The sequence below is a fragment of the Plecotus auritus genome (genome assembly GCF_963455305.1).
Source record: "Plecotus auritus genome assembly, chromosome: 9".
NCBI classification, from domain to species: Eukaryota; Metazoa; Chordata; class Mammalia; order Chiroptera; family Vespertilionidae; genus Plecotus; species Plecotus auritus.
The window spans coordinates 92,327,893-92,355,616 of NC_137783.1; the positions used below are offsets into that span (position 1 = coordinate 92,327,893).

At 38.7% G+C, this 27,724-nt stretch overlaps 1 protein-coding gene across 6 annotated transcripts in view; it reads left to right on the forward strand.

The window, feature by feature from the left end:
- MRE11 (MRE11 homolog, double strand break repair nuclease) overlaps positions 1 to 27,724 on the forward strand; it is a 74,645-nt gene that overhangs the window by 18,118 nt on the left and 28,803 nt on the right. For 4 of the 6 annotated variants that reach the window (XM_080688623.1, XM_080688627.1, XM_080688628.1 and 1 more), the window contains 8 exons: positions 1,839 to 1,953; positions 5,677 to 5,862; positions 6,793 to 6,964; positions 8,862 to 8,942; positions 13,495 to 13,621; positions 17,679 to 17,779; positions 19,719 to 19,892; positions 26,830 to 26,892. In XM_080688623.1, the coding sequence (XP_080544749.1) occupies positions 1,839 to 1,953; positions 5,677 to 5,862; positions 6,793 to 6,964; positions 8,862 to 8,942; positions 13,495 to 13,621; positions 17,679 to 17,779; positions 19,719 to 19,892; positions 26,830 to 26,892 (1,019 nt within the window). The remainder of the gene's footprint in view (positions 1 to 1,838; positions 1,954 to 5,676; positions 5,863 to 6,792; positions 6,965 to 8,861; positions 8,943 to 13,494; positions 13,622 to 17,678; positions 17,780 to 19,718; positions 19,893 to 26,829; positions 26,893 to 27,724) is intronic. The other 2 variants (XM_080688624.1, XM_080688626.1) reach the window with 2 other exon arrangements.

The following is a 27,724-nucleotide window of genomic DNA, read 5'->3' on the forward strand; positions in this document are numbered from 1 at the left end:
CTTTCTTACCTTAGTTGTCTTTGAATATGTTCATAAAATAATCAGTTATGATGGATGGGTTTATTTAAACACTTTTTCTAGGGAGCTTATAGTCTTTGTCCATTTCATAACTTCTCTAACAAGTAGAAAAGCATCATGTTTATATTTTCAAGTTATGAAAAATGAAGTTGAGATATATGTCTGATTTTGCAAGTAATAGAGCAGAAGGTTTTCTTAAAAGAACTGGTATTTTAATCATTACAATGTTAGGGTTCATAACTGCAGAAAATAGTTGATCCTCTCACTTTCAGACCAAAGACATCCCATTATGCTTCAGTCATCCACTTGCTCTCAAACTCTCATCTCATCCTGTTAGGTTTTTCTTAACTGGACTCTGTCTACCCTCCACCCCCTGCTCTCACCCCAACCCTTCTCTATACACTCTAGAACTCTTTTTAGAATTAGCAAATTCTCTCATTTCATCAGGAAATTGCTAAGTCAAGTATTGGATGTTGCCTCTGCTCTCTGACTGGGCCTGAGGTTACTGTGTCCCACACAGTTCTCTCTCAGCTTTTTATGGGCTTCAGGACAAGAAGGTGGGCCAGGACGATCCCTGTTCTGGTTCCCTACTGCCACTTTTTTCCTGCCTGCAACCTCCCTGCTCCCTTGGAGCTCATTGACAACTGGCTAAACTGCCCTCTCCTTTCCCTCCAAGTTTTTCCCTACCTATAGATTTTGTGAGTGTTCTCAGTGCTTCAAGACTTAAATAGATCCACCTTCCAATGCCCTGGACTTTGTATGCCTTGACTTTTCCTCTCTAGTTATAGGTTCTGTGTTCCACCATCTATTCTGTTGGCCACACTCCAGGAATCCTCTTGAGGCTAGGTTTCTTCTAGCTCTTATGCTTTTGCATTGTTGGCTTTCTTCCAAAGCCTTGCCTAATCTCTACATAAAGTAGCAACCTTGTCCCCTCACTGATATTCCCCATTTTAACATTCTGACTTTTTCTCCTTTATAATTCTTAAAATTGTAATTTGTGTGTTTGCTTACTTGTGTTGGCCTCCTCTACTAGACCAAGCTAATCCTTTGGGGTGGAGGAAGAATTATTTAAATTTTAATCAATTATTAAACAGCACAGTATTTTTTTATTGTTTAAAGTATTCAGCACAGTATTTTTACTTAAAAAACAATATATATGACTATTTACTTATAAATACATTTATTTTTTATTTCATCCCTCTTTCTGTGTATTTTATAATATATTTGTTAGATCAGAAGTGCTATGTGCTTATAATAAAGGGATAATGAAAACATTATTTTAAATAGAAATGTTAGTAACAACTTAACATAGAAACTCAAATTTTTATTCCACATTTTTCAGATTTTGAGTCAGGTGTCCTCAAACTTTCTAAACAGGGGCCAGTTCACTGTCCCTCAGACCGTTGGAGGGCCAGACTATAGTTTTAAAAAAAAAAAACTATGAACAAATTCCTATGTGCACTGCGGGCGTGGGACGAGTTGGCTGCTATAAGCAGGACAGGCAGCGGCACCCGGCGGGCCGGATAAATGTCCTCGGCGGGCCACATGTGGCCCGCGGGCCGTAGTTTGAGGACCGCTGTATATGCTTGATAGGAAAACAATCTTTGAATGCATTTAACTGCTCAGCAGTTGTCATGCAAGAACCTGGAACACATTCATTTGCAAATAATGATTCAAGATATCAAATATATCTCTTAATTGGAAAATGAAATACTTAGAGAAGCACATAATTTAGAAGCAAAACATATTCTTTTTTTTTTTTTTTTTTTTTTTTAACCAAGTAAGAAACTAGTTTTAAAATAATGTCATGTCCATTTCAGGATCCATTCCAGATGAAAGGCTATATCGAATGTTCCTCAATAAAAAAGTAACGATGTTGAGACCCAAAGAAGATGAGAACTCTTGGTTTAATTTATTTGTGATTCATCAGAACAGGTAAAAGTATTCTCTGAAAATGTTGAGTCAAGTATTGAGGTTCTCCAAATCTCTGTTTCCAGACTTACCTATTTGAGTAAAATGCTCCCCATATTTTGAAAGTTGTCAGTGCAGGGTCAGGCAAGACTTACATATGCTTTGTGTGATTGCATTTTAAAAGTTTTCAAAATACATTTATACCTATAAAAGAATATTTAGGACATATGCATAAGGTATAAGAATAATCATAAAAGGAATGTCTAAATATAGCAAAGAAGTGTAAGTAGTGCCCTTCTCTGACCCCATTTCTTGCTGCATATCCCAGAGAGAAACACGATCGTCAGTTTTTATTTACTCAGACCATTGCTTTTTATTGTTTAATCACATATATATCCATTGGTATAACTGGAACCTTGCTGTAAATTTTGCAGCTGGCTTATTATGTTCAATACTAGAGGCCAGTGCACAGATTCGTGCACCAGTGGGGTCCCTTGGCATGGCCTGCAGGGATTGGGCCAAAACCAGCTCTCTGACATCCCCTGAGGGGTCCTGGATTGTGAAAGTGTGCAGGCCAGGCCGAGGGACCCCACCTGTGAACGATAGGGCAGGAGAGGGACTGCGGAAGGCTCCAGGGCGTGTCCGGCCCCTCTTGCCCAGTCCCTATCGGGGCTGATCAGGGCTGGCCAGCCAGGGAGGGACTGTGGGAGGGCACCAGGGCATGTCCAGCCCATCTCGCCCAGTCCCAATTGGCCGGACCCCAGCAGCAAGCTAACCTACTGGGTGGGGCGTCTGCCCCCTGGTGGTCAGTGCGTATCATAGTGACTGGTCGAATGGTCAGACACTTAGCATATTAGGCTTTTATATATATAGATTATGTCACTAAGGTGTATCCATTTTGCTGCTTAAAGGTGTAATTTATTTTTGCTGATGTATACAGTTATGTTTTTTTCCTGTTAGTGAATGTTTTATATTATTTCCAGATTTTTGCTTATTAAAACCTTCTTGTAAACATTCTTATGCACATCTCCCGGTGCATATGTGCAGGTGTTTTTCCATATTATTACATAGAGCTGGATCAGCTTTCTTTTGTTAGTAGTTTTAAGAAGTTTAATCTTACTGATAGGGTGCAGGAATGGCGACTTGAAGAAGCAAGATTTATTACGTGATCATTATAGTAAAATGTGAGATGGTATGGTGATGTCAGTAAGAAAGCTGAGAAGTTATTAAGGAATAATCTCAAGGGATTTGGGCTTGATTTTTAGACCCTAGATGTACGTTTTCTACATAAAAATATTCCTAGGTACATGATCTTGCTCTGATTTCATTTTCTGCTCTTCCCTGCATTCATTGTGCTCAGCCACACTGATCTCCTTGCTGTTTTGAACTCACTGAATACATTCCCACCTCTGTACCTTTGCCATCTGCTTGTCTCTCTTCCTAGGTCTTTCTTCCCTGCCTGCTAATCCCTTACATCAGTGTTCTGCTCACTTGTCACCTGTCAGAGAGGCCTTTCCTGACCACACTGTATTGTGGCATCTCCTTTCCATGTCACTTTTATTTATCTTTATCATATCCATCACTGCCTGGCAAATTTTATATATATACTAGAGGCCCGGTGCATGAAATTCGTGCACGAAATTTGTGCACGGGGGCGGGGGGTGTGTCCCTCAGCCCAGCCTGCACCCTCGCCAATCTGGGACCCCTCGAGGGATGTCTGCCCATTTAGGCCTGATCCCGGTAGGATCGGGCCTAAACGGGCCGTCAGACATGCCTCTCACAATCCAGGACTGTTGGCTCCCAACTGCTCACCTGCTTGCCTTCCTGATTGCCCCTAACCGCTTCTGCCTGCCAGCCTGATCACCCCCTAACCACTCCCCTGCCAGCCTGATTGATGCCTAACTGCTCCCCTGCCAGCCTGTTTGCCCCAAACTGCCCTTCCCTGCAGGCTTGATCGTCCCCAACTGCCTTCCCTTGCAGGCCTGGTCCCTCCCAACTCCCCTCCCCTGCTGGCCATCTTGTGGTGGCCATCTTGTGTCCACATGGGGCAGGATCTTTGACCACATGGGGCAGCCATCTTGTGTGTTGGAGTGATGGTCAATCTGCATATTACTCTTTTATTAGATAGGATAGGATGTCCTCAAAAATGTATACACATACTTTGAATAATTATAAAGACAGTGTTTATTAAAATACATTTCATTTTCAAAATTGAGCTGTCAGCTGTTGCAGTGTGTATACATTTTTTTGAGGATACATCTTGTATTGTTGTTTCCCTCACTAGGACAAGGACTTTGTTCACCTCTGTGTCTTCAGTATCTAAGTATTTGTTGATTGAATATTGTTTTGCATTAAATGAATGTTAGATCAAAGTATTTGAATACTTTTACTTAAATTCCCAACAATATAAATTAGTGTTAGGAAAAACTTTTCCTTCTTGTTTTGACTCACATTGGGTTTTCACATATCTTTTAATAATAATAATTAACCTTGGAATAAAATCAGAGTTTGCAAATCACTTGCTCATATATTTTATTTAATATGGAAAACTCTTATCTCTTATGTAAGATTGACATACTTTTTTTAAATATATAAATATATTTTTATTGAATAGAGAAGGGAGAGCGAGTTAGAAACATAAATGATGAGGGAGAATCATTGATTGGCTGCCTCCTGCATGTCCCCTACTGGGGTCAAGCCTGCAACCCAGGCATGTACCCTGACTGGAAATCAAACTGTCACCTCCTGGTTCATAAATCAACGCTCAACTACTGAGCCACAGTGGCTAGGCAGACTCTTACTCTCATTTTTATAATCAGTAATAAAACAGATGATGTTAAAAAAATGACTGGACATATTTAGAGATTTGTTTTTATTCTACAAAGTTTCAGCTTAACTCACTTTTATTTTCTGTGTTCTTTCTTTTTTTGCTGTATAATTCGACCAACTTATAGGTTTTTACAGGTGATAGAGCTCATGCTTCTCTGACTTGCCCAAAGCAGGTTATTCCTCTTTAAACCTTTCGTAATCTGTATCTAAAAGTAGGATTGACTGCTTTCTCTTTTGAGTCTCCTACTTGTCTGTGTCCTGTAAATTTGTAAGCCCTTTGATGAATGAGATAATATCTTTGTATTCTCAATCCCTTGCACACAGGAGGGGATGTAACAATTCTTTAATGAAAGGAGAATAAAAATCTGTATAGATCAGTGGTTCCCAATGTGGGGCACAGGTCCCACAGGGGGACAATTTGATTTTTAAGGGGGGCAATTAGAGAATGAGTCATTAACAGTGAATTTTTTTCATTTCTTATGGTTCTAGTGGCTTCATTATACAGTATATAAATATATATTGTGACATATTTATCCGTTTCAGTTCTCTAATATATGTTTTGAAACTTTATTTGCTATTTTTTATACTACTGCATATTATTATTATTATTTTTAACAATTTCTTAGTGATTTCTTCCTCAGTACTTCACCTGTCCTTTCATTCTTTTATTTTTCTCTTTCATGGATGTCATGTTCTTTGGAAGCTTGTTTAGACCAAATTAATGGCCTTTTCGGCTTCCTGTACATGTATAGGAGTTGATTTTTTGAATTATCACAGAGGGGGGCATCAGGATTTTAGAGAGGCTTAGGTGGGGCATGGCTAAAACAAGGTTGGGAACCACTGGTATAGATACTTAATATGAAAATTTTTTATATCTCTGAACATTTATTTTACTTATTTTTTAAAATCTTGGTATAGGAGTAAACATGGAAGTACTAACTTCATTCCAGAACAATTTTTGGATGACTTCATTGATCTTGTAATCTGGGGCCATGAACATGAGTGTAAGATAGCTCCAACCAAAAATGAACAACAACTCTTTTACGTATCCCAACCTGGAAGTTCAGTGGTGACTTCTCTTTCCCCAGGAGAAGCTGTGAAGAAGTGAGTAATTGTTATCTTTTCCAAATCAACTTAAAAAAAAATCTGCTAAAATATTCTAATTATCCCAGAGTTTCAAGGTGCTGATGGTATTGTTATTTGTATGATAGGTTTATTTATAAAGATGGATTTAAAAAAATATATATATATATGTATATATATACACACTAGTATATCTTTATTGGTTTCAGAGAAGAGGGGAGAGGGAGAGAGAGATAGAAACATCAATGATGAGAGATAATCATTGATAGGCTGCCTTCTGCATGCCTTCTACTGGGGATTGAGCTCACAACCTGGGCATGTGCCCTGACCAGGAATTGAACCATGACCTCCTGGTTCATAGATTGATCCTCAACCACTGAGTCACACCAGCTGGACAGATATTTCATTTCTTTTGGGGGTGGGGGGGATTATGTAATAATGTAGTTAGTAGTGATTAACTAACAGTGGTTTCATTCTTTAATCCTCTCAAGTTCTGGTTGTTAAGATGATGATAGGTTTAAAGAATATGATAATAGGGTGTTAGTTAGCTGTTTTTTTTCTTCATAGTCTGCTGCTAATTTATTTTATATATGCATGTGCACGTATACACACTCGGATAATACATATATATGTAATAGTATATACTATATACACTACTATAATAGCCCTGATAACATTTTATTATACTTACCGTTATGCTTGTCGTCTTCTACTAAACTGTATATTTGTTCAGGCAGAAAAATGATGGAAGAGTGGATTTTATTCTGAGGAAGAAGAATATTTAACATTTTTTCCCTGTGATATAACGTCAAATTGCTAAAAATATTTTTAAGGGCATGATTTTATAAAGAATTGTTTTGTAAAAACTTAGAAATGTGGTAGTTTCGGTGTGCACATTTTCCTGGGGAAATTTACAACCTGACTCGCCTTTCCTTTCCCTCCTCATTTCAGACATGTTGGCTTGCTTAGGATTAAAGGAAAGAAGATGAATATGCAGAAAATCCCTCTTTGCACAGTCCGACAGTTTTTTATGGAGGATGTTGTTCTGGCTGATCATCCAGACATTTTTAATCCAGATAATCCTAAAGTAACCCAAGCCATACAAAACTTCTGTTTGGAGAAGGTAATTCTTCTAGATAAAGGTCAATGAAATCTACTTTAATTGAGAGATTATTTACATTGAATTAAATAATTCAGTAGAGGTTAAGTCATTTTATAGGATAGGATAAAAGCAGATTTACAGTTGTTTGTATGGAAAATAATATAATAACTAATAAATAATACAAGAATAAACTGTTTCACGTACTAACAGCTGTAAACCTACTTTTGCCCCACCCTGTATTTGTTACAGTCTCATGGAGCCTGTAAGGAACCACCTTTGTTCAATAAATGAGTTTAATTGTATCAAAAATCTTTTTAAGTCTTCCAGATGGAGGAATGTTATATACAGTAGAAATTTTAATTAAGCCCCTCTCCCAATTCCTTTCCTCCTTCTCAAAAACATATACATAATCATTTCTCTCTTTTTACCCTGATTTGATCATTTATTTTATTTATGAAAGCAGGCAGTGGCTTTGATTGGGAATGGGAGAATATTATGATAGATGAGGAGAACCTTAACCTCTCTAATAATCTGCATTAGGCATCCCTTTCACCCTAAAAGCTACCACAAATAAAGTCTTAAAATGTGTTTGCTATGTACCTTATGTACCCCAAATAAAGTCTTAAAATGTGTTTGCTATGTACCTCACACCTCCCCTTTCATGCATTTGCCACTCCTAAACCTCTGCACAAATTCTAGAGCCACTACTGAAGTTGGTGAATGCACTTAATAATATGTAAGTTAACAGCTTAATATTCATTGCTGATACTCCATTCTTATTCTGTGCTAACTCTTCTGCTTTGTATTTTATTCTCATAAAAAATCATATGAGGTAGTAATAATAAAAATAATAATTATCACTGATTATATATTGCCTGCTTATATATTCTGGGCACATTGACAACATTTTGCATTTAATCCACTCAACAATGCTGTAGATAGATTGTCTGTCCACATTTTGTAGAGAGGAACTGAACCTTAGATAAAGTAACCTGTCCAGTGTTGAAGTGTTACCAGCAACATGTAACTCACATAACTGAAAAGGTTAAGAGTATGCTGGTTTTAAGATGATTAGATCCAGAAACTCAAATTAAGATTATAGGTTTCTCTATCTCTGTTTCCAGCCCCATGCCACCCATTCTGATGGTTTCTGTCTTAAACTTCACTATAAGGAAGGTGTTTTCACATGGTGGCCCACAGACTTGTACCTGAATCATTTCCCCCACTAGATCCAGATAAACCCCTAGTATTGGACTGAGGTCATGTGCTTGTTCCTAAACCCGATCTCTGAAGCCAGGGAGATGGAAAATGAATAAACTGGTCAGGCCTGAGTCAGGGAACCCAGGGTCTCTCTACTTTGGCACAACTGACAATTTTTTAAAAATTATTATTATTTTTTAAAATACATTTTTATTTTCAGAGAGGAAGGGAGAGAGAGAGAGAGAAACATCAGTGATGAGATAGAATCATTAATCAGCTGCCTCCTGCACACCTCCTACTGAGGGTCGAGCCTGCAACCGGGCATGTGCCCTTGACCGGAATCGAACCTGAGCCAAACCAGCTAGGCTGGCACAACTGACATTTTAGATTGGGGTAATATTTTGTTGTAGGAAGTTGTTCTATGCATTGTAGGATTTTTAAAAATATGTATTTTTGTTGATTTTTAGAAAGAGAGGAAGGGAGAGAGAGAGAAACATCTATTAAACTGCCCCCCTACAGGGGATCGAGCCCAAAACTTGGGCCTGTGTCCTGATGTGGAGTTGAACGCAACCTTTCGGTGCATGGGACGATGCTCAACCAACTTAGCCACACCAGCCAGGGTGCATTGTAGGATGTTAACAATGTCCTGTCTGACCTCTACCCACTGGATGCCAGTAGTATCCCTCCCTCAAGTCATGACAATATTCTTTATTTTGAGATTGAAGAAATGCTTGAAAATGCTGAACGGGAACGTCTGGGAAATGTTGGACAGCCAGATAAGCCTCTTATACGATTGCGAGTAAGTCCTATTTTATTTTATTTTTGAGTAGCTTCTATTTCATATAAATTGAACTTTATTGACTTCTCAGAAGATAGTATTGCAGAGTTTATTTCACTCTTTCACACCTTTGCCCAGGTGATCCTGCTGTGATCCTGCTTCTCTCCTTCCATAATACTTCCTTCAACACTCATTTAAGCTTCCCGTCTTCATAGAAGCCTTTCTTGACCTCCCTTCAGATTCGATACTTCTTCCTTTGTGTCCTCAGTTTACTCTGTACATACTTTTTACAGCATCATTTCATTCTGCTTGCAGTTATTTATTTACGTGTTTGTCTTCCCAGTCAACTTGTGAATTTTTTGATGACTGTGTTTTATTCATGGCTGTACCCCTGACCCTCAGCAGAGTGCCTAGTACATTGTGAACACTCAATAAAGTTTGTGTAATGAACAAGCTTTGTGACTCCTAGGAGCAGAAAATCACAAATAAAGCTAGGCCAGAGTATAATTGTTAAAACTTCTGAAGAATCTGGGGAAATCCAATAGCTTGAGCATTTCACATGTTTTATAATATGGCAGCTCTGGAGATGGTTTGGGTACATAGTTGCTCTGGGAGAACCACATTTTTCTCTTTATCAGGGCAGAAGGTCCCATGTTTCTCATCTATGTCTGCCTGAAACTATTAGAACCAACAGACTGAAATAGAAAATTGGCATTCCTTTTCCTAAGCACAGCAAATTACTAATTCATTTGTGAAACAAAAGAACAAATAGTTCGTGTAAGTAATATTCTAAAAGTACATTGTATTAACCAGAGGCCCCTCATTAATTCATTGACTCAGTGGATCAATATTTATTGAATACATTCTGTCCTGCATGCTGGGAACACAGTGATGATAACACAGAGGAGCTGTTGAACTTGTGGAGCTTATGGGAAGTGGAGCTGTGAGACACAGTAAACAGATAGCAAGTAAATGAACAAAAGTCGGTTTGTGCTGAGTGTGATGAAGAGTCTAAGTGGTTAGGGAGTAGTGTGGATAGGCTGGTGATGTGGTATAATGCTGGTTCCAGTGCATTACATTGAGCACAGCTAGTTTAGGAAAATTATTATAGTTGACCCTTGAAGAAAGGGTTTGAACTGCGTGGGTCCACTTATATGTGGGTTTTTCATGAAATACTGTAAATCTATTTTCTCTTCCTTATGATTTTCTTAATATTTTCTTTTCTCTAGCTTTATTGTAAGAATATAATATGCACATAACATACAAAATATGTGTTAGCCAACTGTTCATGTTATCGCTAAGTCTTCTGGACAACAGTAGGCTATAATTTGGGGGGAGTTAAAAGTTATATGTGAATTTTTTTTAAATAAATCTTTATCGTTCAGATTATCACAATTGTTTCTCTTTTTTCCCCCCATAGCTCCCTTCCACCTGGTTCCCACCCCATCCCATGCCCTTACCCCTCACCCCCCATTGTACTCATCCATAGGTGTAAGATTTTTGTTCAATCTCTTCCCGCACCCTCCCACGCCCCCTTACCCCCAAGAATTGTCAGTCTACTCCCTTTCTGTGCCCTTGATTCTATTATATTCACCAGTTTATTCTGTTCTTCAGATTTTTTATTCACTTGATTTTTAGATTCACTTGTTGATAGATATGAATTTGTTGTCACTTTGTTGTTCATAATTTTTATCTTTACCTTTTTCTTCCTCTTCTTAGAGAATACCCTTCAGCATTCCATATAATACTGGTTTGGTGGTGATGAATTTCTTTAGTTTTTTCTTGTCTGTGAAGCACTTTATCTGACCTTCAATTCTGAATGATAGCTTTGCTGGGTAGAGTAATCTTGGTTGTAGGTTCTTGCTATTCATCACTTTGTATATTTCTTGCCACTTCTTTCTGGCCTGCATAGTTTCTGTTGAGAAATCAGCTGACAGTCGTATGGGTACTCCCTTGTAGGTAAAGAACTGTTTTTCTCTTGCTGCTTTTAAGATTCTCTCTTTGTTTTATGCCCTTGGCATTTTAATTATGATGTGTCTTGGTGTGGTCCTCTTTGGATTCCTTTTGTTTGGGGTTCTCTGCGCTTCCTGGACTTGTAAGCCTATTTCTTTCACCGGGTAGGGGAAGTTTGTTTTTTGTCATTATTTCTTCAAATAGGTTTTCAATATCTTGCTCTTTCTCTTCTTCTGCCATCCCCATAATTCGGATGTTGGTACGCTTTAAGTTGTCCCAGATGCTCCTTACACTATCTTCATATTTTTAGATTCTTTTTTCTTTTTGCTTTTCCAGTTGGGTGTTTTTTTGCTTCTTTGTATTTCAAATCTTTGACTTGATTCTTGGGATCCTCTAGTCTGCTGTTGGATCTCTGTATATTATTCTTTATTTCAGTCAGTGTATGCTTGATTTCTGATTGGTCCTTTTTCATATCCTTGAGGGTATCACTAAATTTCTCAGAGGTTTCTAGAAGATTCTTGAGTACCCTTATAACCGTGGTTTTGAACTCTATATCCAGTATTTTGCTTTCATCCATGTCTTTCATTTGTGACTTGTTCCTTTGTCTCCGCATTTTGGTTGTTTACCTGTGTTTGTTTCTATGTACTGGGAAGCTGCTAAGTCTCCTTGCATTGATAGAATGGCCTTGTGTGGTTGGTGTCCTATAGGGCTCAGTGGCTCAGCCTCCCCAGTCACCTGAGGTAGACGCTCTTGGTGCCCCTCTTTGTGGGCTGTGTGCACAGTCTTGTTGTAGTTAAGCCTTGATTGCTGTTGGTATCACTGGGAGGAATTGACCTCCAGGCCAATTGGCTGTGATGACCAGCTGTGTCTACTGGAAAATCTGTTGTGCAGGAGACACCCTTATGGGGCAGGACTTGCTTCAGTAGGGCTTTGGTGTTCACTGAGTCTGCCCCTTGAGTGTGTCTCTTATGGATGTGAAGAGTTGTAATCTGCTATGGTCTCACTCTGACCACTGGGTACACTGGCTCTTGTATCTCCAAGGAGGTATAAGGTCAGCCACTGTCTGGGGCTGCCCAGCAGGAGCTACAGAGACATCTGCAGATTCCTCCTCTTTGTATGGGGTTTGGAAGTGCCCAGACGAGGCACAGCTGTGAAGCAAAGCCACTGCTGCTGCCAGGCAGTGGGCCTTCTTTTGGAATCTCTGGGGCTCTCTGACCCAGCTGCAGTGTTTTTTTAGGCGAAAGGACAGACCATTCATATGCAAAAGCCGATGTGCACAGCTTAGGTGGGATTGTAAATTGGGAGGGGCGGGGTATCTGGGTATCACCAGGGCGGAGCAAACAGCAATGGCTGCCCTGAACCGGAAAAGTTCCAGGTTCTCCACTTCCAGCCCCCTGTGCAGGAACAATGAGTAAGCTGCCCTCAGGTTCCTGTCCCAATGCCAGATAGTCCAGTTTCACCCCGCATGTGCCTGGGTCCCCCAGAGTCTCACCCGGAACTGGAGTTCAGAGCAAGCGGGAGCTTGTATCTCCCTCCCGGTTTGAAAAGCAGCACATCCAGGTGCCAGCACTTTCCGCGCCTTCGCACCTCATACTGGTCTCAATGTGCTTTCTTCACCTCTCTAGTTGTGGAATTTCCACTCAGCCAGCTTTCCCTCGGTTCTGGGTGGTAGTTTTTCTGCCGTTTAGTTGTGGTTTTGATGTGGTTGTGAGAGGCAGCAAGTGTAGGTGATTACCTATGCCGCCATCTTCAGTTCCTCCTATATGTGAATTTTTGACTGTGTGGAGGGTCAGCACTCCTGACCCCCACTTTGTCAACTGCCTATCTCTTAGAAAGAAATGTAGTATTTTTCTTTGTAAAGGTGTTTGTACTACTATATACTTTTTAAAAAAGACACAGCCTTGAGGGTGATTATTAGCTTTAAGTAGATCCTGTGTTTTGAAGGGTAATCATTTCTCAAAGCTCCCAGATTTGATTCTTTTTCTACATGGATTTTCCGAGCATTTATTCTTGTCAAAGTGAGAGAATATACCTAAGAGGAGAGACCCGTTAACTAATGCATGTGGAGAATTTTCTTTCTGTTTTGGAAGTTTAAAATTTTGTTTAAAATTCCACCTGCTTTTCAGATGGTACTTCTGGTCCCTAGGCTACTAATGTTTTCTTTTTTATTTATTTTCCTCACTTGAGGATATGTTTTTATTGATTTTGGAGTGAGAGAAAGGGGGAGAGAGAGAGAGAGAGAGAGAGAGAGAGAGAGACATTGATGTGAGAGGGAAACTTTGTTTGTCTCCCATACACACCCTGACTGGGCATCGAACCTGCTATCTTTTTGTGTATGGAATGACACTCCAACCAACTGAATCATCCAGTCAGGGCACTACTAGAGTTTTCATGGGCAGAAGTAATTATTCCAACATTATGAGAATTTTTGCTATATCTTGATTCCATGGAACAAAGTGTTTTGCATAAGCTTATAAACTTTAGAAGCTTTATTTTTGCAGTTGAATAAATGGAACAACACTACCAGGATCTTTAAAATGAAATGTAGAACATTAATTTATTAACTTAAAAGTATTGAGCATAAACCTAAATACTGAAATGACTTATTCTGTATTTCCAGGTGGACTATAGTGGAGGTTTTGAACCTTTCAATGTTCTCCGCTTTAGCCAGAAATTTGTGGATCGAATAGCTAATCCAAAAGATGTTATCCATTTTTTCAGGCGTAGAGAACAAAAGGAAAACACAGGTATGCTAGTTATTTTTACAAATTAAAAAATGCTCTTACAGGGTTTATTGTAAATCAATCCTATCTAATAAAAGAGTAATATACAAATTAACCGCACCTCCGCTACACCCACAAGCCATGCCCACCAGCCAATCAGGAGCGAGTATGCAAATTAACCCAACCAAGATGGCTGCAGCCACAGAGCGAGCAGGAGGCTTGGGTTTCCCTGGTGATTGAGGAAGGCAAGCTTTCTGCACACCCTGGACTCCACTCAAGGCTACAAAGTTTCAATTATAGAAGATAAATAAATCCCAACAAAAATGGCTGCAGCCATGGAGCGAGCAGAAGGCTTGGCTCTGCTCAAGGCTACAAAGTTTCAATTATAGAAGATAAATAAATGCCAGATACCAGGGCCTCTGCTTGGGTCATTGGGGGGCGTGGCCTGCCTGCAAACCACCACAGGCCCCTCGCCTAGGCCTCCCCACGCCCCAAGGGAACCCCCACCCTGATCTGGGACACCCTTCAGGGCAAACCAGCTGGCCCCCATCCATGCACCAGGCCTCTGTCCTATCTAATAAAAGAGTAATATGCAAATTGACCATCACTCCAACACACAAGATGGCTGCCCCCATGTGGTCAAAGATCCTGCCCCCATGTGGACACAAGATGGCCGCCACAAGGTGGCCAGCAAAGGAGGGCAGTTGGGAGGGACCATGCCAGCAAAGGAGGGCAGTAGTGGGTGATCAGGCCAGCAGGGGAGGGCAGTTGGAAGGGACCAGGCCTGCAAGGGAGGGCAGTTGGGGGCGATCAAGCCTGCAGGGAGGGCAGTTAGGGGTGACCAGGCCTGCAGGGGAGGGCCCTTAGGGGTGAACAGGCCTGCAGGGGAGGGCAGTTAGGGGTGACCAGGCCTGCAGGGGAGGGCAGTTAGGAGCAAACAGGCTGGCAGGCGAGCAGTTAGGCATCAATCAGGCTGGCAGGGGAGTGGTTAGGGGATGATCAGGCTGGCATGCAGAAGTGGTTAGGGGCAATCAGGAAGGCAGGCAGGCGAGCAGTTGGGAGCCAGCAGTCCTGGATTGTGAGAGGGATGTCCGACTACCTGGTAAGATCAGGCCTAAACAGGCAGTCGGACATCCCCTTGAGGGGTCCCAGATTGGCGAGGGTGCAGGCTGGGCCGAGGGACACCTCCCTGCCCCCGTGCAAGAATTTCGTACACCGAGCCTCTAGTCTTTAATAAAAGACAGATAATAAATTGACAGTTGAATAATTAAATTTCTTCTAAAAATTAGATAGTGATATTTTTAAAAGATGTTTTCTTTGATTTTTAGAGAGAAGGGGCAGGAAAGGGGGAGAGAGAGATAGAAACACCTATGAGAGAGAAACATCTATTGGCTGCCTCCTGCACACCCCCTACTGGGGATTGAGTCTGCCATCCTGGTTTTGTGCCTGGACCATGAATTGAACCAGCGACCTCTTGGATGTATAGGACAATGCTCAACTGAGCCACACTGACTGGGCAATAGCAATCATTTTTAAACTTATGTGGATATAAAAAAGAAATGGAAGGCTTTTTCTGCAGATGTATTTTTTTTTAAACAGTGCTGCTGAGTACCAACATATACAGACATTACAGATTTATTGCTCAAAATAAGTATTTATTATTTATTTTACATTATTCATGTTCAGAGAATAGTTTGCATTTTTAAGTATTTCAGCTTTAGGGTATACAGTGATTTAGGAAGACACCAGTCTTTTAAAATAGGAAGTGGCCCATAGTTTGATGTTTCTGATGATCAAGTAATTAGTTTCCATTAAACATTTTGTAAAAACTAATTGTCCTTATTTTAGCATTTATCAAAGCAGGTCATCTGACTAAAATAGTTGACCCTTGAACAACACAAGTTTGAACTCCATAGGTTCATTCATGTGTGGATTTTTTTCAGTGAATATGTACAATATTGTATATGTACTTTCTTTTTCTTATGATTTTCTTAATATTGTATTTTCTCTAGTTTGCTTTATTGTAAGAATACAGTATATAATACATATAATATACAAAATATGTATTAATTGGCTGTTTATGTTATCAATAAGATTTCCAGTCTACAGTAGTAGGCTATTAGTAGTTAAGTTTTTGGGGAATTAAAAGTTATACACAGATTTTTCCACTGTGTGTTGTGTTGGCACCCCTTAGCCCCAAATTATTCAAGGGGCAATTGTAGTGTTTCTTCATAATAAATATTATCATATTAAATATAGAGGCTGTTTTCCTTAGAGCTATTGAGTCAGAATTTTCATAGAAAAATACGGCCCATGTTTACAAGTAAGCTACCTAGGTTCTTATTAACTTGGATTTAATGGCCTTCTATATTCATTGTCAAATTGTGATAAAAATTGTGTATGCTGTTAATTTAACCTGAAATAGTTATGTAGATATTTAAATGGAGCTCATAGAGTACTCTTTTTTGGGGGGGAGGGGGGAAGAATCTGTATCAGATAATTATATTTTCATGCTGTGAATTTTAATTAATTACTTATTGATAGTGCTTTACTTTAATTGTTCATCCTTATTAATTTCTTCGAATTTTATAGGTGTAGCATTTGTAAGAACAGAATATAGAACTAGTACCTTATGTTACTTGAGTTTTATTTATAGTCAGTTTTGTTCTAATGATTTCTTTTTTTGTTTAACCATACATTGCTCAATAGAAACAATGACCCCTTTGAATGTTTTATTGAAAGTATTTTTGTTATTTTGACCAACTCTACTACTTAAATAGAGATGTTACATTTTGTAAATTCCTTTACCTGTCTGATGTCTATAGAATCAGCATAGTAACTATGCCTACCTCTTAGGATTGTTAAGAGGCTTAGTAGATATACTGTGTGTAAATGATCTTAACATAGTGTCTGGCATAGTAAAATGTAGTAATCATGTTTATGTATATTAATTATACTACCTTGAAATTCAAAAGAGATTTTTGTTCATTTGTCCTTACCACTTTGCAAGAGGCACACTGAGCTTTGTGCCTCTTTATCCTCTAGGCTGTTGCATATACTTTTTCCTCGGCCTAAAATAGATTTTCTTTTTGCTAAGTGAGTCTTACTCATTCAGCAAGGCTTGATTCAAATGATAGCTGCATTGGATAGTGCACATTATTCTGAACCTTCTTTAAGAAGAATTAGTTTGTTTCTTCTCTGTGAGTCATATTTTCTGTTCTTACCTCTGTTGTAGCACTTATCACCTTGTATCATAATCATTTGTTCTCATGGGCAGGAATCCTGTCTTCTTATCATTGCGTTTTTAACACCAGGTCCAGCACTTGCTATATAATTACTATTTGTTTCCCTGACAAAGACCATTAGCAGAGTAGATACTACTGGACGCTATGCTTCCTAACTTTCTACTCAGTGCTCTTTTTATCCCTCACCTACTGTTTTTTGAGGCAGCCAACCTGCTTAGGAATGCAGCAGAAGTGCTTTAAACATACATCTTATTTATCTCACAGAATATTAAAAAGATATGTACTTCAGAGCTGAGATTTAATTAAAATAATAATTTTTAGTTTCATCAAAGGACATTCTAAAGTGAAATCGGCTTTTTCTGTTTTGTTTTGAACTGCATGTAGTGGTGACTGTTCATAGAGTTCTGAGCTACTGCCTTGACTCATCCCAAGGCACTGGCAGTGTTACCCACAACTGCTTCAGTATTATCAGTGCAGATGTCACCATAATGGAAAAAATAAATAACATCTTAGTAGTATTATTGAGGTAGTTTTTACCTTGAGCGACCCTTGAAATGGTTGGGGGACCCCCAGAGGTCTGTGGACCACCGTGTGAGAATAGTTGCAAGAGATATACTACTTGGAGATACAGAAAACAAATACAGACTTTAGGGAAAAGACTGTGGCTATTAGCAAAAATGCCATGGTTTTTTTTTGCCTCAGAATTTACCATATTGAGCAAGCTGACAGTTGATAATGTTTGGCCATACCTCCTGTACTGATAGCAACCGCAGTGAGTTTGGGTGCTGTGCGTTATAACAGAAGCTGTTCCTTTTTCAAGAACTTCTTTCTTCTAGGAGAAGACATCAACTTTGGGAAGTTCATTACAAAACCTTCCGAAGGAACAACTCTAAGGGTAGAAGACCTCGTAAAACAGTATTTTCAAACCGCAGAGAAGGTAATTTCTTAATTACAGTTCACAGTTTGAATAATGGCTCTTATAATAGGTTTTTACTTAGGGTATGTATAACTGATAGTTGAAATAAAAGGGATCCTCAAAATGTTTTCAAGAAGTAAGTATGGTGGCAATTAATTGCATTCATTTATAGCTACTGTACACCAAAATAAATTACATGCTTAGTTAATGTTATTAATATTATTATTATTGTAGCTATTGTTGATGTTGTTATCCTCTTACTTTTTATTGCTACTGCATAAGTCTGAATCCAGGATTTACTTTTCTTGCACCTGGATATAATTTCAGAATTACATTATTATTATTGAATTTATCTTTATTATTGAATGTACTATAGATGTCCTCTTTTCCTCCCCATTAATCCCCTCTATGCCTCACCTACTCCCTGCCCACCCAGGCCTTCACCACACTGTTTTCTGTGTCCATGGGTTATGCATATGTGCATATAAGTTCTTTGGTTAATCTCTCCTCACCCACCTACCCACCCCTGCCTTCCCTCTTAGATTCACCATTCAGTCCGTTCCATTCTTCTGTATCTCTGGGTCTATTTTGTTCATCAGTTTATTTTGTTCATTACATTCCACATATGAGTGAGATCATGTGATACTTGTCTTTCTCTAACTGGCTTATTTCACTTAGCATAATACTCTCTAGGTCTCTCCATGCTCTCTCAAAGGGTAAGAGAGCCTTTTTACAGCTGCATAGTATTCCATGGTGTAAATGTACCAAAATGTACCACAGCTTTTTTATCCACTCATCTACTGATGGGTACTGGGCTGTTTCCAGATCTTAGCTATTGTAAATTGCTAATTACATTACATTATTAATATAGGAATCACATTATTAACATAGCTATGACATTGTGAAGCAATTTTTTTTTTTTTTACCTTAGTACTTGAGTTCTGGCTAAGAAAGAATTCAGAGACAAGACTGAAATTATAAGAGAAAGTTTATTTAGAAAGTCACAGAGGTAGAAGAAGTGAACGGTAGAAGAAATGGGTTCAGAAAACAAGTTATAGAGGCAAAAGAAGGGTTCTTGGAGCTTAGGAAAGAGAGAGGCAAGGAAAACATGCCTGGGGGAGGGGATGGAGAAAGATGTGGGCATGATTTATAAAGAGAGCTGCCAAAGCTATTTTTAAGCCATAAGTATATGCCACTTTAGGATCCTCCAGTTTCCTCTTGCTGCTGAAACAAATTTTCACAAACCTAGTGGTTTAAAACAGCACAGGTTAATTATCTTACAATTCTATAGGTCAGAAATCTGACACTGGTCTCACTGGACTCAAAATGAGATGTCAGCAAGGCTGTGTTCCTTCTGGAGGCTCCAGGGTAGAATACATTTCCTTTTCTTTTCCAGCTTCTAGAAGTGCCCACATTTTGTGGCTCCTGGGCTGCTTCTTCCATCTTCACAGCCAGCAATGTTGTATCTCTCTGGCCATTTTCTCCCAGTTACATCTCTCTGATTCCCTCTTCCACTTTTAAGGATATTCATAATAATACTGGGCTTACCTCGATACTCTCTGATAAACTGATTTAGCAACCTTAGTTCCACCAGTAACCTTAGTTCTCCTTTGTCATGTTACATATTCACAGGTCCCAGAGATTAGGATATGGACATCTTTAGGGTTAATACACTGGTTAACATAATCACTCAATCATTAGCTGCCACTTCTGGTCTCTGTATTCCAGCCAGTCCAGCCTCTGCGTGTTCACCTGCCTTGTTTTCAATTTACTTTTTATGACTCCTAATATTTATCAGTTGGCTTAATTGCTGTCCATTGTTTTGTTTTCCCTTCAATAACTAGATAACTTGTCTTTTTCCCTGGAAACATTATTCTTTCATTTTCCTTTCTCATTTAGAATTATTTTGTAAGGGATGGATACTATTTTCTGCATCCAGTGATTTGTATCTCTCTTATAGAATGTGCAGCTCTCACTTCTAACAGAAAGGGGGATGGGTGAAGCAGTACAAGAATTTGTGGACAAGGAAGAGAAAGATGCCATAGAGGAATTAGTGAAATACCAGTTAGAAAAAACACAGCGATTTCTTAAAGAACGTCATATTGATGCCCTAGAAGATAAAATTGATGAAGAGGTGAGTAGCTAATTTGGGGGAATAAGTCTATTTAGATAGTCTCTCCTTAAGAGTAGCTCTGAGTTTCATTCTAGTAAACCGGTCATTATTTACTCTAATTTGTTTAGTTTTCTTTCTTTTTCTTTTTTTTTAATTAAATTTTATTGGGGTGACATTAGTCATCATGGGCATATGGGTTTCATGTGTGGGTTACTAATTTACAAAATCTGTATATAGGACAATGTGCCCACCACCCAAAATCAAATCTTCCTCTGTCACCTCATATTAGGACCCTTCTCTCCCCCCCACCCCCTGACAACCACTACACTGTTGTTTGTGTTCATAAGTTTCAGTTTTATATTCTACATATGAGTAAAATCATATAGTTCTTCGCTTTTCTGTCTGAATTATTTCACTTCACATAACGTTCGCAAGGTCCATCTATGTTGTTGTAAATGACGCTATTTCATCCTTTCTTATGGTCATGTAGTAATCCAGTGTGTATATATACCACATATTCTTTATCCAGTCCTCTATCACAGGGCACTTTGGCTGTTTCCAAGTCTTGGCCACCGTGAATAATGCTGCAATGAACGTAGGGTACACATATCTTTGTGTATAAATGATTTCAAGTTTTTCAGGTATATAACCAGGAGTGAGGTTGTTGGGTCATACGGTAGCTCTATTTTTAATTTTTTGAGGAATCACCAGACTGCTTTCTATAGTGGTTGTACCAGTCTGCGAGTTCTTTATATGTTTTGAAAATTAAACCTTTGTCAGAGCTACTGTTTGCAAATATCATCTCCCATCTGGTTGGCTGCCTGTTTGTTTTGTTGTCTGTTTCTTTTGCTGTGCAGAAGCTCTTCAGTTTGATATAGTCTCATTCATTTATTTTTGCCTTTACCTCCTTTGCTTTTGGGGTCAAGTCTATAAAATGCTCTCTATCACCCAGGTCCATAAGTTTGGTATCTACATTTTTTTCAATGTGACTTATAGTTCCGGGTCTTATGTTTAGGTTTTTGATTTATTTTGAATTGATATTTGTACATGGGGACAAACTGCAATCCAGTTTCATTCATTTGCATGTGGCTTTCCAGTTTTCCCAGCACCATTTATTGAAAAGACTATCTTTACTCCAGTGTGCATTTCTGGCTCCTTTGTAGAAAAATTATCTGTCCATATACATGTGGTTTTATAGCTGGGCTCTCTATTTTGTTCCATTGATCTGTGTATCTGTTTCTCTGCCAATACCATGCTGTTTTGATTATCGTAGCTCTGTAGTATATTTTGAAATCATGTCCTAACACATTCTACGAGGCCAGTATAACCCTGATACCAAAACCTGGCAAAGATAACACAAAAAAGGAAAACTACAGACCAGTATCCCTGATGCAAAAATCCTAAACAAAATACTAGCTAATCAAATACAATAGCACATCCAAAAAATAATACATCCCGATCAAGTGGGATTCATTCCAGGGGCACAAGTATGGTTCAACATTTGCAAATCAATCAACATAATACACCACATTAACAAAAGAAAGGATAAAAATAATATGATCTTGTCAATAGAAGCAGAAAAAACATTTGATAAGATAAAAATCCATTTATGATTAAAACGCTCAATAAAAGAATAGAAGGAAAGTACCACAACATAATAAAGGCCATCATATGATAAACCCTCAGCCAATATCATACTCAATGGTGAAAAACTGAAAGCTTTTCCCCTAAGATCAGGAATAAGACAAGGATGTCCACTCTCACCACTCTTGTTCAACATAGTACTCTAATTTCCCTCCAGAGCAATAAGGTAATAGAAATAAATAAAAGGTATCCAAGTAGGGAAGGAAGAAGTCAAACTGTCACTTTTTGTGGATGACATGATGCTGTATATAGAAAACCCTAAAGACTGTACCAAGAAACTACTGGAAACAATAAACAAGTACAGTCAAGTTGCAGGATACAAAATCAATGTGCAAAAATCCATTGCCTCCCTGTATACCTACAGCAAAACTTCAGAAAAAGAAATGGAGAAAACAATTCCTTTTGCAATCGCAACCAAAAGAATAAAATACCTAAGAATAAACTTAACAGTGTGAAAGACCTATATACTGAAAATACAAAACATTATTAAAAGAGATTGAAAAAGATACAACAAAATGGAAAAATATCCCATATTCATGGATTGGAAGAATCAACATAGTTAAAATGGCCATTTTACCCAAAGCAATATACAGATTTAATGCAATCCTCATCAAAATGCCAATATCATTTTTTAAAGAATGCAAGAAATCATCAGATTTATATGGAACCACAAAAGACCCAAAATAGCCAAAGCAATCCTGAAAAAAAAAAGAATGCTGGAGATATCACGCTACTTGTTTAGTTTTCTTATCTTTCAAATTGAGATCATAAAATGAGATTTAAATTAAAAAATGTCTAATAAGTATGTAGAACAGTCTTAAATATGATTGATATCCAATAAATGTTAATTTTGTTCCCCTTCTCTTGAAGATCATGAAATGCTTTTAATTGAACTTTGTAGGGTGCAAATTTTCTACTCATTTCAATTATTTAGTAGTTTGAGATTTTGAATTTCATGTGGAAAATGCATTCTTATTTAAAAAAATTTAACAGCTTTATTGAAATGTAATTAATATTTAAAATTCACTCAAAATTATATAATTCAATGACTTTAGTAAAGAAAATGCATTCTTCTAAGCATAAATACAGTGAAAGAATCACAGGAAAAATGCATTAGATTTGGCTACATAAAAATTTTAAATGTTTGCATGTCAAATTGTAAATAAAAACAATTAGAAGGTATTGACATGGAGAAAATATTTGTATGTGCGCAGAAAAGGGTTAATATTGTCATATTAATATTAAAGTGTTCTGATAAATCTTAAGAAACATATTAAACATTTCAATAGAATAATGATCAAAGGACATGAATAGATGGTTCACAAAATAAAATGGTGTTTATCTAGGATAATCAAAGAAACTCAAATTAAATAAGCAATTGACCCTTGAACAACATGGGGGTTAGTGCTGACCCCCTTGGGGGTCAAAATTCCATGTATAACTTTTGACCCAAAAACTTAACTACAGTTGTCCATGGGTATCTGTGGGGGATTGGTCCCAGAACTAAAATATGCAGATGGTCAAATATTTTATACTAGAGGCCTGGCGCACGAAATTCGTGCACGGGGGGGGGGGGGGGGGTGTCCCTCATCCCAGTCTGCACCCTCTCCAATCTGGGACCCCTCAGGAGATGTCCAACTTCCAGCAGTCAGACATCCCTCTCACAATCTGGAACCGCTGGCTCCTAACCACTCGCCTGCCTGCCTGCCTGATTGCCCCTAACCCCACTGCCTGCCTGCCTGCCTGCCTGATCACCCCTTAACCCCTCTGCCTGCCAGCCTGATCACCCCTACCTTGCCCCTCTGCCGGCCTGATTGCCCCTACCTTGCCCTCCCTTGCAGGCCTGATCACCCCCAACTGCCCTCCCCTGCTGGCCCGATAGCCCCCAACTGTCCTCCCCTATCGGCCTGATCACTCCAAACTGCCTGTGCCTTGGCCCCCAGTCTGGCCTCCCTCTGGGGCACCCCTCACCCCCATTATCCCGCTGCTGTTGCCACTGCTGGCCTGAGCCTCAGCCCTTCGCAGCTTCCCACGACTGCCTGAGCCTCAGCCCTTGCAGCCGCTGCGGCTGTCTGGAAGGATGTCCGGAAGACAACCACTCTAATTAGCATATTACCTTTTTATTAGTATAGATAAGATGGTATAGAACATTGCATCCAGTAGGCCCTCTATTATTGGTCGAATCCACAGATGTGAAATCTGGGGATATGGTGGGTCTGATATATTTATTGAAAAAAATCCTAATGTAAGTGGACCTGCACAGTTCAAACCGCATTGTCCAAGGGTTGACTGTTTTTTATTGGTCAAAGCGGCAACAACTTGAGAAAAATATTTAGTATGCCTCTGATGAGAGAACGAAGTTTGAACAGTTGCCCTTAGACACAGTTTGATAGTGTTTGACCCTTTCACTCAGCTCTGGGGAATTTTTCTAAGTTAATAGTGAGGTAGAGATTGGTGTATGGAGTAACTCATTTTAGTGTTATCTGCTGTTATTTCTTTCAACAAACAAATCTGGATCCTATTTCCCTTTACTACTATATTTTTTTTGTTCCTCTTTACAGCAAAATTGCTTCAAGGATTTTTCTATATTTTCTGCCCTGATTATTCTCCCTCCTTTTCCTCTTAAACCCATCTTAAACTTCATTATTCCATTGAAACTGCTCTTGTCATGGTCACTGGTGATCTCTGTTGCAAAGTCCCCTAGCAATTCTCCACCTTAAAGTTCACTTGACCTCTACCTAAACCTTTTTCATTGATTTTTAGGACTCCACACTCTTCTGGTTTTCTTTCTTCCTCCTTGTCTGTGCATTCGCAGTCTGTGTTGTTAATTCCTCTCATCTCCAGCCTTTTAAGTTGGAATTCCTAGAACTATTTGCATATAGTGTGTCCTGGGTCTACACATTCTTTTTTGTAATCTCCAGCTTCCTGGCTTTCAATATCATCTGTTTGTTCGTTGGTGACTTTCAAAGTCTAGCCAAAATCTCTCCTCTCAACTCTTCCATAGCAACAGCTTACTAGTTATTTCCACTGGAATGCTTAATAGACATCCCAAACTTTTTTTTATTTTTTTTTTAATCCTCACTCGAGGGTATTCTTCCATTGATTTTTAGAGAGAGTAGAAGAGACGGGGAAAGTTAGAAATATCGATGTGAGAGAAACACATCGATGGGTTGCCTCCTGCACGAGCCCTGACCTGGGAAACCTGGGAGGAGCCTGCAACCAAGGTTTAGTGCCCTTGACCGTAATTGAACCCGAGACCCTTGGCTCTGTAGGCTGATGCTCTGTCCGTTGAGCCAACCTGGCTAGGGTGACATCTCAAACTTTTAACATTCCCCTCATAATTGCTAATTCTCAGCCACTATTCTCTCTGTAGTGTTCTGATAGAAGCACCATTCTTTCATTTGCTCAGACCAAAATCCTTGAAGTCGTCCTTGACTCCTCTCTTTCTGTACCTGTCTCCTGTCTGTAAATCCTTTTGGCTCTACCTTGAGAATATACAGAATGTGACGACTACCTACATTTATCACTGCCAGTGGGCCAAGACATTGCCATTTCTCAGCTAGATTATTCCAGTAGTCTCCAAACTGGTCTCCTTAGTTTCTTCCCTTGTCCTGTCTCCACCCCCTATTCTGTCCTTAATTCAGCTGTGGGTAATCCTAACATATTTCAGATAAAGTCATTCCTGCCTTTAAAAAAGTTCTTCCAGTTTCTTGTAAAAGGCCTTATTCAGTCTGGCATTCTGTTACTTCTTTATCTTCATATCCTTTCCAGCCACAGCAACCTTCTTACTATTTCTTAAACATACCAGTCATGCTTCCGCTCCAATGTCTTTGCATATATTCTTTTGAATGGAGTGATTTTCTCCAGTTATTTGCAAGATTCATTCCCTGACTTTTAAAATCTTTGCTCAGAAATTACCTTCATGATCATCCTATTCAGATTTTACCCCAGTCCCTCTTTATTTTTATTTTTCTCTGAGCACTTACCACCTTTTGCAGAAATTTCACAGATTCAGATATTTGAGAAGACTCACAAGACTCCACTGAGCATACTCAAGGTTTTTATTTAAAGGCAAAGGGTAGCCTGGCTGGTGTGGCTGGTGGTTGAGCACCCAGGAACCAATAGGTCACCAGTTTGATTCCTGGTCAGGACACATGCCTGGGTTCAGGCTTGATCCCCAGTAGGGAATATGCAGGAGGCAGCTGATAGATGAAGTTTCTTTCTCTTCGATGTTTCTATCTCTCAATAAGAACATATTTTTTTAAAAAAGGCAAAGGATATAGTACAGGAAGAAAGAGTATAGGGACTCATTAAGGATCCTATTTGCATATAGTGTGTCCTGGATTAAAAACCAAAATCTGTGTAGAATTTCCAAAGGGGTGTTTAATGCTCCTCTGGTCACAGAATCAAATAATGGTGTCTAACTGGTTATTTAGATTGAACAAAACTGGTCTTAGAATTGCCAAAGGCTCCTCAGAGATAAAAATAGAGCTCTCCCAGTCTAACTTTAAATTAACTGGATCCTACATGCCTTCTAAAATACAGTATAATTTCTTATTTTGTATATTGACTACCCTCCCCCCCCACACACACACACCAGATTTTAAGCTCCAGGAGGGCAGAATTTTTTACTATTTGTTCAGTATTGTATTCTCAATTTCTTCTATGCACTTGTGCAGAGTAGGTACTTAGTAAATACGAGCTGAGTACATTATTAAATGAATGGAGCTTCTCTCTAACTAAATAACTATTATGAGACCCTTTTGAACCAATATAAAAGGAATCTCTGGTATCCTTCATGGTACTAGGACCAAGGTCAGCAAACATTCAGTAGTTGACTGTTGATCAAATGGATCTTCCAGGGGCCCACTACTTCAGTTACCATTTCAGAAAGGCTCCTGAATGTCTGTAGCTAGATGTTCAAGAATGATTTGAGCAATGTAATAAATAACTGAAACCTCTTAAAAGTGAGATTTTTAACTATCTTGCTGAAGTATAACACCAGTAGGATATTAAAGTTTTTCCTCTGCAGTTTGACAGACTTTTTTCAGAGACATGGAACATTTTAGCAGCAGGTAATAACATTTTGATTAGGGCCAATAATATATTTTAGAGTACATTTCCGAAATTTTAATGTAAGTCACTGGGAAAATATGACTTCTCTAATCAATCTTTTGTGAGATAAAACTATACTTAAATTTCCAAGTTGTGTTGTAATGGAAAGCATCTGTTGTTAATCACTTGTAGCCCATATTTTACAATTCACATAACAGGAATAAGCAACATGTTTATTATTGACTCTGTTATAACCCAGGTACGTCGTTTCAGAGAAAGCAGACAAAAAAATACTAACGAAGAAGATGATGAAGTCCGAGAGGTAAGTTTTCTTCTCTAAATCCCTATGCTTACATGTCAGTTTGTTAAATTAGAATAACTAGTAGGTGTATTTCGAGTAGTTAGTCATTGGGATCTCTGTTTAATGGATAGGACTGAGCTGGGGTTGCTGAGGACAGGTGCCTTTGGCTTATTCCAGGTCAGCCTACAAATATTCTGCTTGCTGATATTCTTTCTTTCCCTTTGGCTCTTGTCTAAAGTTTATTTAATTGTATGTTATGGGCAGGGCTTGCATATACAACAAGAGCCCTTAATCAAAATAATACCTAATTGTTATCAGTGCATTTTATCAGTAAGATAAAACTTTACCCTACTAAGCCGATCTTATTGTGGGCGAAAGGAAGAAGCTTAGTGTTTTGGTTAGCAGTGTTATCATAGGTAAATGTACAGTGCCCACTGGCCTCTTTAAAATGTTGAAATTATCTTAATCACCATCATTTCTGTCTTCTTGGAATTTAGGTGCTTGAGGTTAGCAACCAATTGCTTCAGTTTGGGGCCTTTATCTGGTACTTAGTGAATTCATGATTGAAATATATCTTCCTATTTTCTTATTGTCCTTAGTGTTTTATGATTGCTATGTAGTATTTAAAGTGATTTTATAAATTACTTACTGTTGGGATTTTGCCTTGATTGCTTTCATTCAGCATTTTGTATAGGACCTGTAATGGGTAGCCATTCTGCTCTATATTGGGAATACAAATATGAAAAAGGTGTGGCTTGTGTCCACCAGAGATTTGCAATTTAGTAGGTGGGACAGACATGTGTAGAAAGAAAATATTAAATCTTATGACCTGAAGTTTCATCCTCATGGAGTT